Genomic DNA, 14,352 nt, shown 5'->3' on the forward strand with positions numbered 1-14,352 from the left:
GTGGCAGCAAAAGCCCAATCACCTCAGTATCTTTTTGCTCTATGTCGCATCCAACAGGCTGGATCTACTGTTTAAACTTCCCCAGCATTAGTGGTTTGCAAATCTGTGTGTTTTTACCAGCAAGAGCCACGGAGGGTGCGCTTGGCTGTCCGTAACCATAGCGATTCACAGCAATGACTCTGAACTCATAGCTGACCCCAGACCTCAGACGCTCTAGTGGCACGGAGATGGACCTGCTGGCTGGAGGGAGGAGTCGGATGAAGGAATCCCACACTCCCTCATCTACAGGAATACAAGTTTCATTAACACAAGTGGATGGATAGAATTATTAGCTGAGTAAGAATGACACATTTTAGATGGTAATGGTCTCCAGACCACTTTTAATAGCAATAATTGCCTTTTAATAAAGAGGCTTATTCATTGTTAGCAGAAGAAAAATTAAATCAAAGACAACTATTCCTCTCCTGCAGAGTGCTGAAGCTGTTTCCTTTTGTGTATTACACACACACACCCCCATACGCACACCAATGCATGCACGCCCACGCACACACACAGGTATTTAATTGTGTCTGACTTGATTTGCACAATGGGATCTGCAGAGACTTGCACTCAGAACAGTTTAGCGTGAGTAAGTAAAAGAATCAGTGCAGACAGTGTCAGAGCAATGAATAACAGAGCTCACCTGAGGGACGCGCCTCCACAACGTAACCAGTAACAGGAGCAGCACCCATGTCTCCTTCTGACCAGTGGATGGTGAGGGCAGAGGATGTCTTGATGATGGACATTTCCACTGGCGGCCCAGGGGAACCTTCAGTATCAGAGGAACACATTCACATGTAGACATAGTACTGATTTGTGTTGTTTTCCTGGGAATCAACCCACAGAAATTAGTTTAATCTTACCTATAATTTATTAGCAATGCACAATACATCGGCACTAACATCAATATCGACTGGTATTAGTCATTTTTTAACATATCAGTATTGGTCCGATAAATAAAACTGGCCTGATAATAACAGTAAGTATTCATTTCCACTTTGTTTCCATTTGTGTCAGGAGGAGAAGGGTTTGGTTCAATACAATTCAATACATTATCCTGGGTTTCCTTAGATAGAAACCTTTTAATATGTTGAGTGATTAATTGAGCATACTGCACTTTTGATACCTAGGATCAATTGGAATGTATAGTACAGACCAAAAGTTTGGACCCAATTTCTAATTGAATTCAGTGAGAAGGTGTGTCCAAACTTTTGGTCTGTACTGTATGTGTGATTGAATTGAAATAATATTTTGTAAAATGCCTTGAGATAACATTTGTTGTAAACTGGCAGTATATGAATATAGTGAATTATTATTCACTACTGGCAAAAACCTTGTTGGAAATTTGTAAGGAGTGCTGAAAACAAGGAGCAGCGCAGGGACCAGTTTAAATGAGTGACCATTTCTACCAAGAAGAGTGGTCAAATATCCATCCATCCATCCATCTTCTCCCATTTATCCATCCATTCATCTTCTTCAGCCTTCTTAGGCTACTTGGGTAGCTGCCTAAGAAAGCTCTCCCCAGTCATTTGTTCCAGCTCCTCCAGGGGAATCCTGAGGGATTCCCAGGCCAGTCGAGAAACACAGTCCCTCCAGCGTGTCCTGGGTCTTCCCTGGGGCCTCCTACCGGTGAGATGTGCCCGGATCACCTCACCAGGGAGGCGTCCAGGAGGCATCCTAACCAGATGCCCGAGCCACTATAACTGGCTCCTCTTGACATCAAATATCCAATTATACTTAATTTCTTGTGTGAAGTTATGTAAACCTTTGGGAGAGTCCAGATTTGAATCTGAAGGAGAATCCAAGGAGGAAGCTAAAGTTTAGGGTGATGGCAAGGAGGTCTTCAACCATTAAGGCTCATTAAACCAGAGGAACAGATAAAAAGCCTTTCAGCTGTTGTGACTGCTGAAATGCAAAAGACAAATTTTCCATTGATTATTTAGATGGGTATAAAAATGTTTAAAAATAAAAATAAAAAATGAGAGCAGAGTTGTAACAATAGTGCCATTATTTTAATTTTCAGCTGGTGATATCTAAATCTTTGCTAAACAAAACAACAAAAGACACTTTGAATTTTTAATACTCTAAATAAAATCATTTGAGTTGAAGCAAAGTCTAAAGTAAAGATTTCTGTCAGCTCTGCCCACCTTTCACCGGTTGAGCTGTGATGTTTGCTTCCACTGCTGATCCGTAGCTGACTGTGAGAGCTTGAACCCCAAACATATACGTTGCTCCTTTGATCAGGTCTCGAACTTTTAGCCATCGCTGCCAGCTCCCTTTCACATCAACTGTCACCACTTTACTCACTCCTGCAGATTTTTGAGGACAAAGCACTTTGTAACAGCAGACATGCCCTTTAGTGAGTGAGTGTCTGTGTTTGTGCATACCTTGTACAGGAGCGGTGGGCTGATAGATGACCCGGTAGCCTTCCACTTGTCCATTGGGAGTGAGTGGAGCTCCCCAGGACACGTTGACACTCCCCCCTGTCACTTCAGAAAAGGTCAGGTAGCTTGGCTGGCTGGGAGCTGCGGAGCAAACAGACCAGGGAGATCAGAAAACACGCTGCCTGATGATTTATTTTTCAGGGAACTGAGTTGTAACGAACTTCCTACCAGACTGCAGGGTCCGGGCCCCGCGGGGGTCACTGGGAGGTCCATCCCCAGCAGTGTTAAAGGCAGTCAGTGTGACCATATATGGTGTGTAGCTGGTCAGGTTTGTGAGGTGAACATGGGTATCTGGGACAAAAATCACCTTCATCTTCTCAGTCTGGTTCTGGTTGTCTCTTTCCCAGTAATGGATCTGGAACACAGTGAACAAAAGATTCATACTGTTGCCATTCCAAAAAAATTATTCAGCCTCATTCAAACTGAAAACCCTAAATATAACCCAGTGCAAGCAAGTGCTTTAAAATTCACCTAAATTGTAAATCTGTGTGTAATTTAGTTTTAAGGACAAATCCAACTGTACAGTGAAGGTTGCTTAGAGAACTTCAATGAATGAACAGCATGAAGAAACATAGCAGGTCAGAGAAAGTTGTAAAAGAATATCCAAAGCTTTAAACATAGAACACAGCTCAGCTCATCCCATCATCTGGAAACTTGAAGAGCATGGATCAACTAACTATATGTTAAGTGATAAAACATTTACATTTGTTATTGTGTTTACATAGCCCTGACAGATCTCAGAGATCCTTCATCCACTCCCAATGGTATAAAATCTACAGGGTGACAACACAAAGCTAGGAATACGACTAAACAGGAGCGGATCTAGAATAGGGTGCAGACCACACATAATAAAAAGTTGATCTCGCATTGGGTGATCGGGCGCAGGAAATATGGCGGCCATCTTGGAGCGACTGCTTTGACCATCCCTCCTACTTGGCTAAACCAAAACAGCAGAAGATGCCTCAGCACTGCAAAAAATCTTTGATCTAATCAATGATGTGATTGATGTGAGAGCGCAGGGGATGACATTTGCTTTAGAAACATTTTTGGTCATTTTTAAGAAACCAACAAATTATTTCTGTTTTTCGGGTTTCAAATAATGAAAAAACATACAACTGCTGTATGTTTTTAGATAAATATTAGTTGAAAATTATGCTAAAAAGCATATACTTTCCACCTTAAAGACAAGAAAAATAGATCTAAACATATTTCTGGTAGTTTTGATGCCACTGAAGATTTTCTTTGACTCATGTCACTTTTCTGAAGCCTACCTTTATGTGTTGAGTCAATTTTGTCTTTGAGCACTTTAGCACCTTTTTAAACACAGATAAACTATACAGGAACAACAAATTAATTATTGTCTGATCTGCAGTCAGAAGGTGATGTTTATAGAGACTGATCCAGAGCCAGTCTTCTGTTAGAGAATGGTTCTGAAAGATGTACACGAAGAATAGAGAACCAAGAAACCACAAAAACCAACATGAAAATATAATCATAATGATGTGCTGAAAAGCACAGTGTAATAATTAACACAAAATGTATTTGGTGTCTGAGAACACCTGGATAGAGTGTTCACTCAGTTGTACATAAGGTCTGATACTTTGCTAATATGCCAATAACTTTTCAAATAGCAACATAAGACTGGTATATTTAATAAATGCTTTACATTTTTTTAAATTTATCACAAAAACTGACATTGAAATATATTTTTGGGTGAACGCACTATCTAGCATTTTAAACAAAAATAATGTGCTGTTGCAGTTGGGAAATAAAACTGCAACAGAGAGGTATACAAATGGCTCAATTTTCTTGTTATTCAAAATATATAGCTCCATGGAGCACCATAATCCATATTTAGTACTTCCAAAGCTGAAAGTAGCAGCTTCTGAGCAGCACTTGAGGGCAGCATTTGACCATATCTTTTCTTCTAGGAGTTCTTACTGTAATGAGATACACAATATCTCATTGATACAATAAGCTAACGATCATAATATATATTACCTTCAGCACACAGGGGGAAGTTACATTTAAACAGAAAGATATGCGTTGCTCTATTTAGTGAGAACTGCAAAATAAAAGTTGAACTCACTTTGTAATTCCCTCCATTGTTGTTCAATGAATCAGACTTTGAAGTTGGAATTTTCAGGACAATTAAAAACCTAATTTTTTTTAACTATCATAGATGATCATCATGAAGAATATTTTTACTGTATAAAAATGTTATTTACATTTTTCAACTGTTGAGAATTGATTTAGTAGTCTTCCCAAAAACACTTTCATTGTTTTTGTATTTTTGTCACTCAACATGTTTCAGATGATCAAAAAATATATACATTTTGAATATCGTGTGATTGTCTGTTTCTGAATTGCTGTGTTAGTTTTGTGCACTTTTGGTAAGCTGCCCACTAATGGAAAAGGGCCAATATTGTTCCATGTTTTCTCCATATGTGGTTCACTGCAGTCCCAAAGCCTTACAAGCTGCCTTTTAACTCTTTCCAGACTGATAAATATCAAGAAATTATTGTTATTTATTCTTGCTATAGGATAGGTCTGTGAGCTATACCACACATGCTCATTACATTTAATATACAAAATCATTCTCGGATATTGAGATTTCACTCAATCAGTTCTGCTTGTTTAGAGGAATGTGCTGTTTAAAGCTACATCGTGATTATGCAAATTAGCTGCTGCTGGCCAAGTCCTCTAAACTCATTGTTTTCATTAGCTCCTCAGACACATGAAAAGCAGATGCACAGTGGTGTAACTACACGTCTTTGACGCGGATGCAGACCCAGAAGCATAATAACTCAGCACAAAAATATATTTTTCCGCAAATGCAACCTTTTTTAAAAATGTACCTTTGCAAGGTTAGAGGAGAAGCAAATATCTCTATATTTAAAAAAACCAACACACACACAAAAAAAAACACAATGTCAGTGTGTCTGAGTGCCTGACATACTGTCACAAACTGCGTCTTCTCAATATAGACTATCCCTTTCAGTTTACTACAATTCCAACATTAAATGGAGATGACTAGTGGATCTAGCAAAAGCTTTCATTCAGTGTTAGCTTGGGCTAAACGACAAATCACGTTCATCCTGAACAACAATACAAAACAAGACACCATTATATATCTGCAGGAACAAAACCTTCCTTCTGTCCAAGTCGTTTGGTAAATCTTGTTAGTAGTTTTCAAAGAACTCCTTCCTAAACTGATCTGCACAAACTACAACTTTCTCTGGCAACATCACAGAGACATTCCAAGCAAAACATAAAATGAAGTCAATCAACTTTGTTCTATGTGACAGGACACAAGTTCTGTATTGCAGCCGACAGAAAAATATGTTCCATATCCAACAGCCATTGTGCAACATAAAATCATCATAATATATATATATATATATATATATATATATATATATATATATATATATATATATATATATATATATATATATATATATATATATATATATGCAAGTATAAATATATGCAGTGTGTATATAAATATCAAATAAATTAGAAGTGATCAAAGTTTATCAGACAGATTAAAAGTACCTTTTGAATAGAAACTGTAAGAAGGAATTCAACATACTTCTCATTAGTCTCATATTTACTTAGTAAAAATGATTTTTATGTGTCTGATTTAATATTCTAATCTTAAATGTGTCTTATTTAGCTGCAATTATAACAGAATAGCTGCATAATTAACATAAATAAACACTGTTTACTGAGAAAAGTGAGCTTTTCTCAGTAAATATAAAATTTTAATAACTAACAAATTTAATGAATATGATTGTATGTATACAAATAAACCTGGAAAGGCAAGCTTTCTATAGCACCATTCATATACATTTGTTTGATTATTTGATTGTTCTGGATACAGACTTACCAAGGGTTAAAATGTGGCCCAATAACATGTTCTTCCGGCTTTGCACAAGAAGAAACTGCAACCGTAAGACTTTTTCTTGGTTCCAGAGCTGTTCTGGTTCACATGATAGACCAGGCACTTAACAACTTTGTTAAGTGCCTGGTCTATCGGGCACTTAACCTGATAGACCTGGTTAAATGGTACCTAAAGACCAAACACAGCTTTGTATTATCACTATATATGGTTCAGAGGTTTAGGCCCTGAATGCAGCAGAGCCAGAATGAAGACTGGCAGGTGGTATGACCACTAATCTTTGATAAGCACAAAACTAAACAAGCTGACGGACAAGAAAAAATGTGCAGAAGCTGACTTGGCGTGGTGGGTAAAAAACACCAGACAGAAAGGAGGAACAAAGAGAACAAAGAACAAATCTGGCACTGAACAAAGAAAAACAAAAAACTTGCATCATGAGAGAGCACAGGAGCCATAAAGATCAGGTTGTTGATCAGAGACTGAGAGCAGAGAGACAGTTGTGCAGAACACTGACTGAACAGAAGAGCAGAAACATCCAACAGGAGCTTAAAACACCCAGATTAACCCAACAAAGACAAGAATTCAACACAGCATAGAGAAAAATTGTTCTGAAATCAAAACCTACTAAGATTCACAGGTAGAACCAGCCAAGCTGTCACCTTTCCTCTTTGTGTGTTTCCATCCTGTTGTCTGAGCTATTCATCAAACAGTAAAAGAAGTCACAACCTCTAAATTTATGTATTATTCTTTCTTTGCTCTTGTTCTTTCATCTTAATCTCTTACCCCCTCCACCCCAGTGCTTTACACCCTGCTCCTCAAACCTAAACCCATCCATCCGGCAGTTTAAACACCATCCCTCCATCTTCTTCTCTGATCTAGATTCTAGGGGAACCACTTTTAGATCTCATTCCTTTGCTCTGCAAATATTACACTCCTTTCTTTAACACTTCTGTCCTTAACTCTGTCACACACCAGTGTCTCAAGGACAGACAACCTTGTATCTGAAGTGCTAAAAATGAAAGCTGGAGGACGGACAAAGAAATCATACTGAAACCATTAAGGGATTTTCAGATTTTCCTTCATACATAGTTTTTTTTATGTCTAAGACACTTGAAGAAACAGCAGCATTAACCCTCCTTCAGCGGGCTTGATATGGACACTTATTTTAAGCCTTTATTTAAGTGTGTGTTTGAGTCCCACTTTGCCTTTCCCGAGGCAGGCCTGTTGTATTTGTTCCCTGTGTGTTTGTGCTTGTTTCTCTGAGTCACCTTGTAGCCTTGGATGAGTCCATTCTGGGTCTCCAGGGGCGGCATGTCCCAGGTCACTTCCAGGGTGGAGGGAGACACGGCTGACACCTTGATCGACTGAGGCGCCACCGAAGGAGCTGCAGCCGGAGAGACGAGAGGTGCTGGTTACTGTGTGTGAGCAGCTGCATGTTAAAAGAGTGGGAAGTGAGGAAAATATGCTCTACCCTTCCAATTAGAATGAGCCTCAGGCAGGACCTTGTTACGCCACTGTACTGCACATAAGAATGAAAACTGAGCTGTGTGCACCTGAGGCTGGAAGAGAAGTCCATATCACCTGATTTCATCATTCCCCTGCAGGCTTTTCTGGCTCCCCCTCCTGCTACACTCCCCTATCCTCACCTTTTACTCCTCACTATGTGGTACGTATGGCCTACTAAACTCTGCAAACACACTCACACAGCACTATAACAAACATACAAATACACATGCACGGGGTGATATGAATGCAACGCTGCTCCAATGCACTGCAAGTGGAAGTGTTTCTAAAACAATGTGGAAGTCTATTTACCTCTATTCTTGTTTGTAGTTTACAAATGTCTTGCTGTATCAGGTTTGTGTGTATGTCTTTGTAATTGTGGGTTGAATGTAATACAGCCAGTAAGCTGGCTGTATTAGGAGTCCTGCTTTGACTTTACAGTGCAAGTAAAAGAGGTACAGCCTTCACTATAAAATAGTTGACCTTGTGTCATATTTCATGATGGATACACATGGATGCTCCCTATTAGAGAACCCAACAGAGACTTTAAAAGATAATTTTACTGAAGCAGGGTGGGGGGACAGGATAAAGCCCACTAGAAAGAAGACAAAAAAAGTATAAAACGGCAATAAAATTTAAAATCTTTTTTCTTCTGAAAGTGCACTTGGTTCCTCAGTATCTTTGAACAACTTGACACAATTACATGAAAGGTTGTTGATGAAATCCTAAAAGCGATAGAAACTCAGAATTGAGCATCAGCACTGGGTGAAAGAAACACATTTCTTTTCCTGTTCCATCTATTATATCGTTATTTTAGCTTTGTCACTGCAACTTCAAGCAAAAAATAACTTACTGCTATTCCTTCAGTCAAACAGACTAACATCATGCTGTTGAAATGCTGTCATTTTACCAAAATGCTCTGAATTTATAGCAGAGGTAAACATTTACTTTTCAAGGAGATAATACTCTAAAGCACATTAGCAATTAGTTCAGGAAACCTTTGAAAGAAGCCTTCATAATGAATTACAGTAATAAAAATCACAATAAAAGGCAACAGGTCTTTAACTTGACTTGAGCTGGTGTCTGTAACTAAACCTAGCAGAAAAACTCTTCAGAATGCAAATACAGACTATGCAGTGACGCTCCATTCAACCTTCAGGAGTCTGATTGTTTCTACTCTGCAAACGGTTGGAGGTAATTTAGAGCAATGCTTGTAGAATAAGTTCGAAATATCCATGTCCTAAAGAAAGAAATTGTGTATAAAGCTTGTTATTGAATATGGTAAAAACATAAATTCAAAAGTCTGAAATTCCTTTTTTGCATTGAAGGCATTCACATATCTCTAGTGAAAAATGGAAATATAGAAGTTAATCTGGAAACAACGTTTTTTTCTGTCATATCTTACAATTCTAAATATGTTTCATGGTTGTTTCTTTTCACCTACCTGCCTCTCCAACAGACACCTCAACCGGAGTGGATGGGTGGCTCTCACCGATGATGTTGTAGCTTGTCATCACAATATGATAATGTTTGAACTTCTTTAGTTCTGTAAACAAATGTCAAATCTTTTCAAAACATTTCTATTTTACTAAACATGAAAACACACATCTCCAGTCAGAAGTTTACATCCGACATTAATGTCAGAATAATGTCATAATTATTGTACAGTACATAACTGAGGATTTATGTATAATTTTCTTTCACCCTGTGTAGATTAGAGAACATCCCCAATGAAGTCACACTTTTGGACACAGTCCTAGTTATTTCGTTAAAAGTGAATATGACATTTATAACCATAATCATTGTATCAGTGTAAAGACTTTGGATTTATGTTGGTTGACTTTGTAACTTACGTGTCAGCTCAAACTCTGTGAGTGAGGCACTGCTGACTGTCTTGAAGGTGCTCTTGGCTTTGGAAGAGTGAAAGAAAAACAAATGGAGAGGAAATCAATTGTGCTTTGAGTCCAACAGCAAACCGCTCAATTATAATGGGATTTAATAGAATCATTGTATTGAAGAGCAAACCACTCAAAGACATTTTTTTTTCAAGTATTGTTGCAGGACTCTATACTTTGCAGTGGATAGAAATATTTCCACCACTCTATACCCACAGACAGAGATGCTGCTGAGTTTGAGGAGTAGACAGGAGAAAAAAAATCATTACCCAAAAATAGATGAAAAATAGATGAACACAGCATAGTGTATAATGCAAATAAAAACATTTATCAAAGATGAAATTTATCATTTGAACAAGGTTCTCTGAATTAGTGGCAGTTCATTTCAAGTTTCCCAACAACAGGGAATCCTGACATCATGAGGGTCCAACCAACTAACGAGAACACAACTGATGGCAACATCATGCACGTCACATTTAATGTCAGAGTTTGCAGGCTCACTTTTCCCTCAAAGTTAACCATCGTAAAGGCAATATTGAATTGCAAATGATAAGCAACTTTGTAAAACTTAAACTCATCATTTGAAGCAGAATTGTACAAGACAGTTAACTTACAGTTACTAGAAAGTAAAGTGCTTCAGTGAACAGAACATCAAGCTTAAAAATGTCAGCGCAGTGCATTTATCAGGACTTTTAAAATCATGGTTGACAGACAGTCTGCCAATACTGTTGGCGCATGGACAACTTGTAAATGGTGTCACTTTGTGTAACTCACATTGGTTGCAGCTTAAAATTCAGCCAAACAGTATTATGATTAAATTTAATTTATCTGTCAAGGTTTAACTGTTACAATTGTTTCCAGTGATTCATCCTGTTTTTTTTTTGTTTGAGACTTTGAAGTGTTCAGAGCTGAAAAAAAACTAGGTTAAGTCTTGTGACCATATTAGTGACAACAAAATAAATATTTTGTGAGCTGTGTGGAGCCACAGAGCTCACAAGCTAAAAATGGCAGACAATAACTTGTTGACATAACTTCCCCACCACGGTTTCTAATTGGCCTAGAGTATGATATGGGCCTAATACATGTCTGTCGCTGAACCAGAGGGAGACTTTCTGTGTTGCAGAGACTTTATTTTCCTAGAATGACTAGTTGCTCCAGTGTAGCTTCAGAGTTTTTTTTTTAAAGGCAATTACATGTGCAATTGGTCACATTAGAGCCTTGAGATTCTCACATTTGGATGACCCTTTCTCAAGTAGGCAAAAGGGCAACTTGCAAAAATTAAAACATACTTTAGGTTAGATTATTGAAAAGTTAAGTTAGAGGTGTTTGTGTACACCATTGAGCTATTTCTTCTCAAGTACAGTTGACGTAGCGGCTGGCTGACTCCATAAAAAGCAGATCTACTTACCTGTAATGAGGGCACTTGCGTTATGGTTTTTGGTTGTCTGGACTCGGCCATCACTGACGGTGGATTCATTTGCAGGTACCTCCCTGTAATACAGCCTGTATCCAGTCAGGACTCCATTAATGCTGTCTTCACTGGGGCGCTAGAAAACATGCAAACCAAAATAGAAATTTCCATAGACATTGGTAATAAATTTCTTCAAAGACGACTTGTGAACCTATTACAAGTTTTTCAACTGAGCTAGTCCTTTTTTGTCACAGACAGGACAAAGGAATGCCAGCAGAACTGCATTTGAGCTGTATTTTATTAGTCATCCAATTTAAAAGGTTAGAATATTGGTCTTGCAGTAACTTGCAAAGGGGAAAGTGAAGCTTCAATAGGGTTGGCACTCTCATAAAGAGTGATCAAATTGCTGGTGACTTTGTGTTTTCATTGCCTCTTTCTGCTTTGACATAAGGCTACAAAGATGAGAAAAGACATTTACAGTCAGAAGAGAAAGAGAGGCAAGCTGTAAAGTCCTCAGAAAGGATCTACTGTCTTTTCCTCTTCCTCTCTATTTCCTCTGTTGCTGGATTGACTGCTGAGGACACCTTTCAACCTGTACCACATTGCCTGCTGGTATATAATAATTAAGAGTTGGACATTTCTCTCCTGGCTAAGACAGTCCATCCCTCTGTTCTTTTCTACTTCCCTCTGTACTTAAAATGTATCCTCACTGCTCTTTGACATTTTCTGCTTTAACAAATAAGGATAACTAAATTTACAGAAACTAACACAAAGCAAATTTATATACAATTTAAATCTGACAAGCCTCTTCTCTTAAAGTAAATGATTAACCTGATCTTTTAAGATATAGTATGTTGAGTTGAGATCTATGTTTAAAAAGGACATTTGTTATGTTAGAAGAAGAGAAATACCTTCCACTGCACCATCACTGAGGTAGTAGTTGTTGGTTTCACTGAGAGGATCACTGGAGGCTCATTAGGAACTGGAAAGAAGACAGACAAAAAAATGAACTGGTAGTTGCTTTATACAGACATCAGCTCCACTGCATCCAGGTTTCCCTTCATTTTTTAAGCATTCCAACACTTGTCCTTACCGTCCTGTAGAGTAGTAACAGCCTCTGTCTCCTTGCTGAGGACACTGTCTCCTACGTCATTGGTGGCCAGCATTCGAATCTTGTATGATGTGAAGGGCTTCAGCCTAAACAACCACAATCAGAATCAGCTTAATTAGCCAAAATGTGTGCACAAACAATAAATTTCACTCAAGTTTCAAGCACTCAGAGCGAATGCAAGATGCAAATAGACACAACATTGTCAAATTCCAGTGGAAAAAGGCTGTTAAGGGATTTCTGAACAGTGGATATGATCTTATTTAAATCCACATGTTCAAATGTTCATATTGAAAGACAGAAACTTGTTGCACAATCATCATCATGCATAATTCACAACATTTATCTCAGTGTCATTTCCCATTTTGAACAAACATTAGCAGTGAAATTGGTGCATAAATCAGCATTCTGGCAAAATGACATGTTGTGGGTTCATGAGATAATGCAGAACAAAAAATAAATATTAAAAAATGTAATTTTGAAGGGTTTACCTGGACAGAAAACAATTGTTTATGAAAAGTTTATCAAAGCTCCCTGATTCTCAGAGAATCTAAAACTAAACTCAGTTAAATTGTGTTTCCAAAAATTATTAACTGGTTTAGTAAACTTTGAGCAGAGTCTCTGGGTTTCTGGCTTCATAATACTGAAGGTGCAAAGAGGTGAAGATATTTTTTTGTTCTTTCTATTCTGTTTGTCTTACTAAGTGATAGATGCTGCCATAATCAGGACACAGGGACTGCTTTTGGTCTGGCTGATAAACCTCAGCTAGCTACATTAGCATTGAAGAAGGAAAAAAGCACATTTAAATAGTTTGTTTAAAAACATTTTGGATAAGGTGGCCACATGTACTGCAAACATATCTTCACTGAAATCACATAATGTGCAATACTATATCAAAGTGGCTGTGGAGAAGGCAGTCACCACAGCTTACAAGTGTCTTCAGTTCACACTTTGCCTGCCATTAACATATTCAGGCAGTTTTAATGAGTGTAACTGAATGAGTAAATAATCTCACTTGAAACAGATTACTGTGTAGAGAAAATGCTAAAGGAAGAGTTTGAAACATGGCTAAGAAACAAAAAAGGATTTATTGCAAGTTATGCAGTCATCACAACAGTAACCAATATAACCATATTTTTAATACAGAGGAGTGCTGATTAACAACATACTAATTATTTATGACTGTGCAGAAGCGTCCTAATTCCACTGAAGTTTGTGTCTGATTGGTATGGACTATACCTATCCACACCAAAGGGTCATTTAATTGTTTTTAAGGACTCTTATCTACATTTGATCATATCTTGTAGAAGAAGTAAATAAAATAAATAATAAAAATAGACACGAATTTTAGATTCTTTAAAACACAATTAGTGAATCATGAAAATGAACACAGGGCTGGATGGTCTCAGGAAAGCTTAGTGCCATTGCTGTTTATTGCTATGACAACATTCCTCAAAATTAACACATATTTTCTTAACTGCTCTCCATCTTTTTCTTATAAACCTCCACCACTACTAGTGAATTTCAGCATTATAAGTAAAACCAATGTTTTATAATATAAATAAAATCTAATTTTAAAAAGATTTGTATGAAACTATAGTAGCTACCTGAAATATACCAACTTTAGTATCCAAGCATTTCCTTGAAGTTGTTATTGTAATGACCATTTCCATATATTAGATCCCCATTTATTCCATTTGTGAAAAATACAAAGCAGACTTCTCTATTTCTCTCTAAAATAATTTGTTAAATCCAAATCGTGTCTTGTTTATTGTAAGCTGAGTGTATCATTACACACCTTTCTGGGTCTTGGACTGTCCTGTGTGTCATTGTTCTAGTTATTTTGGTTGTATGACTCAGGGGTCTCCAACTCCAGTCCTCGAAAGTCTCTGATCTGCATCCCTGATCCAGCACACTTGAATCAAATGAATGGCTAGCTTCTGTAAAACTTGCTGACATGAAACAAACTTAAATCTGCCTTATGGTTCAGTTGTATTGGAGAAGGAATGTGTGTAGAAACTGTAGGTCAGTGGAACTTGAAGACTGGA

The 14,352-nt window shown here is 37.7% G+C and overlaps 1 protein-coding gene across 2 annotated transcripts in view; it reads right to left on the reverse strand.

The window, feature by feature from the left end:
* The window catches only part of LOC122829010 (protein sidekick-1-like), a 403,194-nt gene that overhangs the window by 10,767 nt on the left and 378,075 nt on the right, over nucleotides 1–14,352 (reverse strand). For both annotated transcript variants that reach the window (XM_044113150.1, XM_044113152.1), the window contains 11 exons: nucleotides 12,290–12,393; nucleotides 12,108–12,178; nucleotides 11,194–11,332; nucleotides 9,744–9,800; nucleotides 9,335–9,436; nucleotides 7,656–7,771; nucleotides 2,652–2,838; nucleotides 2,427–2,564; nucleotides 2,187–2,348; nucleotides 683–808; nucleotides 118–282 (listed from right to left, as the gene is read on the reverse strand). In XM_044113150.1, the coding sequence (XP_043969085.1) occupies nucleotides 118–282; nucleotides 683–808; nucleotides 2,187–2,348; nucleotides 2,427–2,564; nucleotides 2,652–2,838; nucleotides 7,656–7,771; nucleotides 9,335–9,436; nucleotides 9,744–9,800; nucleotides 11,194–11,332; nucleotides 12,108–12,178; nucleotides 12,290–12,393 (1,367 nt within the window). The remainder of the gene's footprint in view (nucleotides 1–117; nucleotides 283–682; nucleotides 809–2,186; nucleotides 2,349–2,426; nucleotides 2,565–2,651; nucleotides 2,839–7,655; nucleotides 7,772–9,334; nucleotides 9,437–9,743; nucleotides 9,801–11,193; nucleotides 11,333–12,107; nucleotides 12,179–12,289; nucleotides 12,394–14,352) is intronic.

This window comes from Gambusia affinis, linkage group LG04, assembly GCF_019740435.1.
Source record: "Gambusia affinis linkage group LG04, SWU_Gaff_1.0, whole genome shotgun sequence".
Taxonomy (NCBI): domain Eukaryota; kingdom Metazoa; phylum Chordata; class Actinopteri; order Cyprinodontiformes; family Poeciliidae; genus Gambusia; species Gambusia affinis.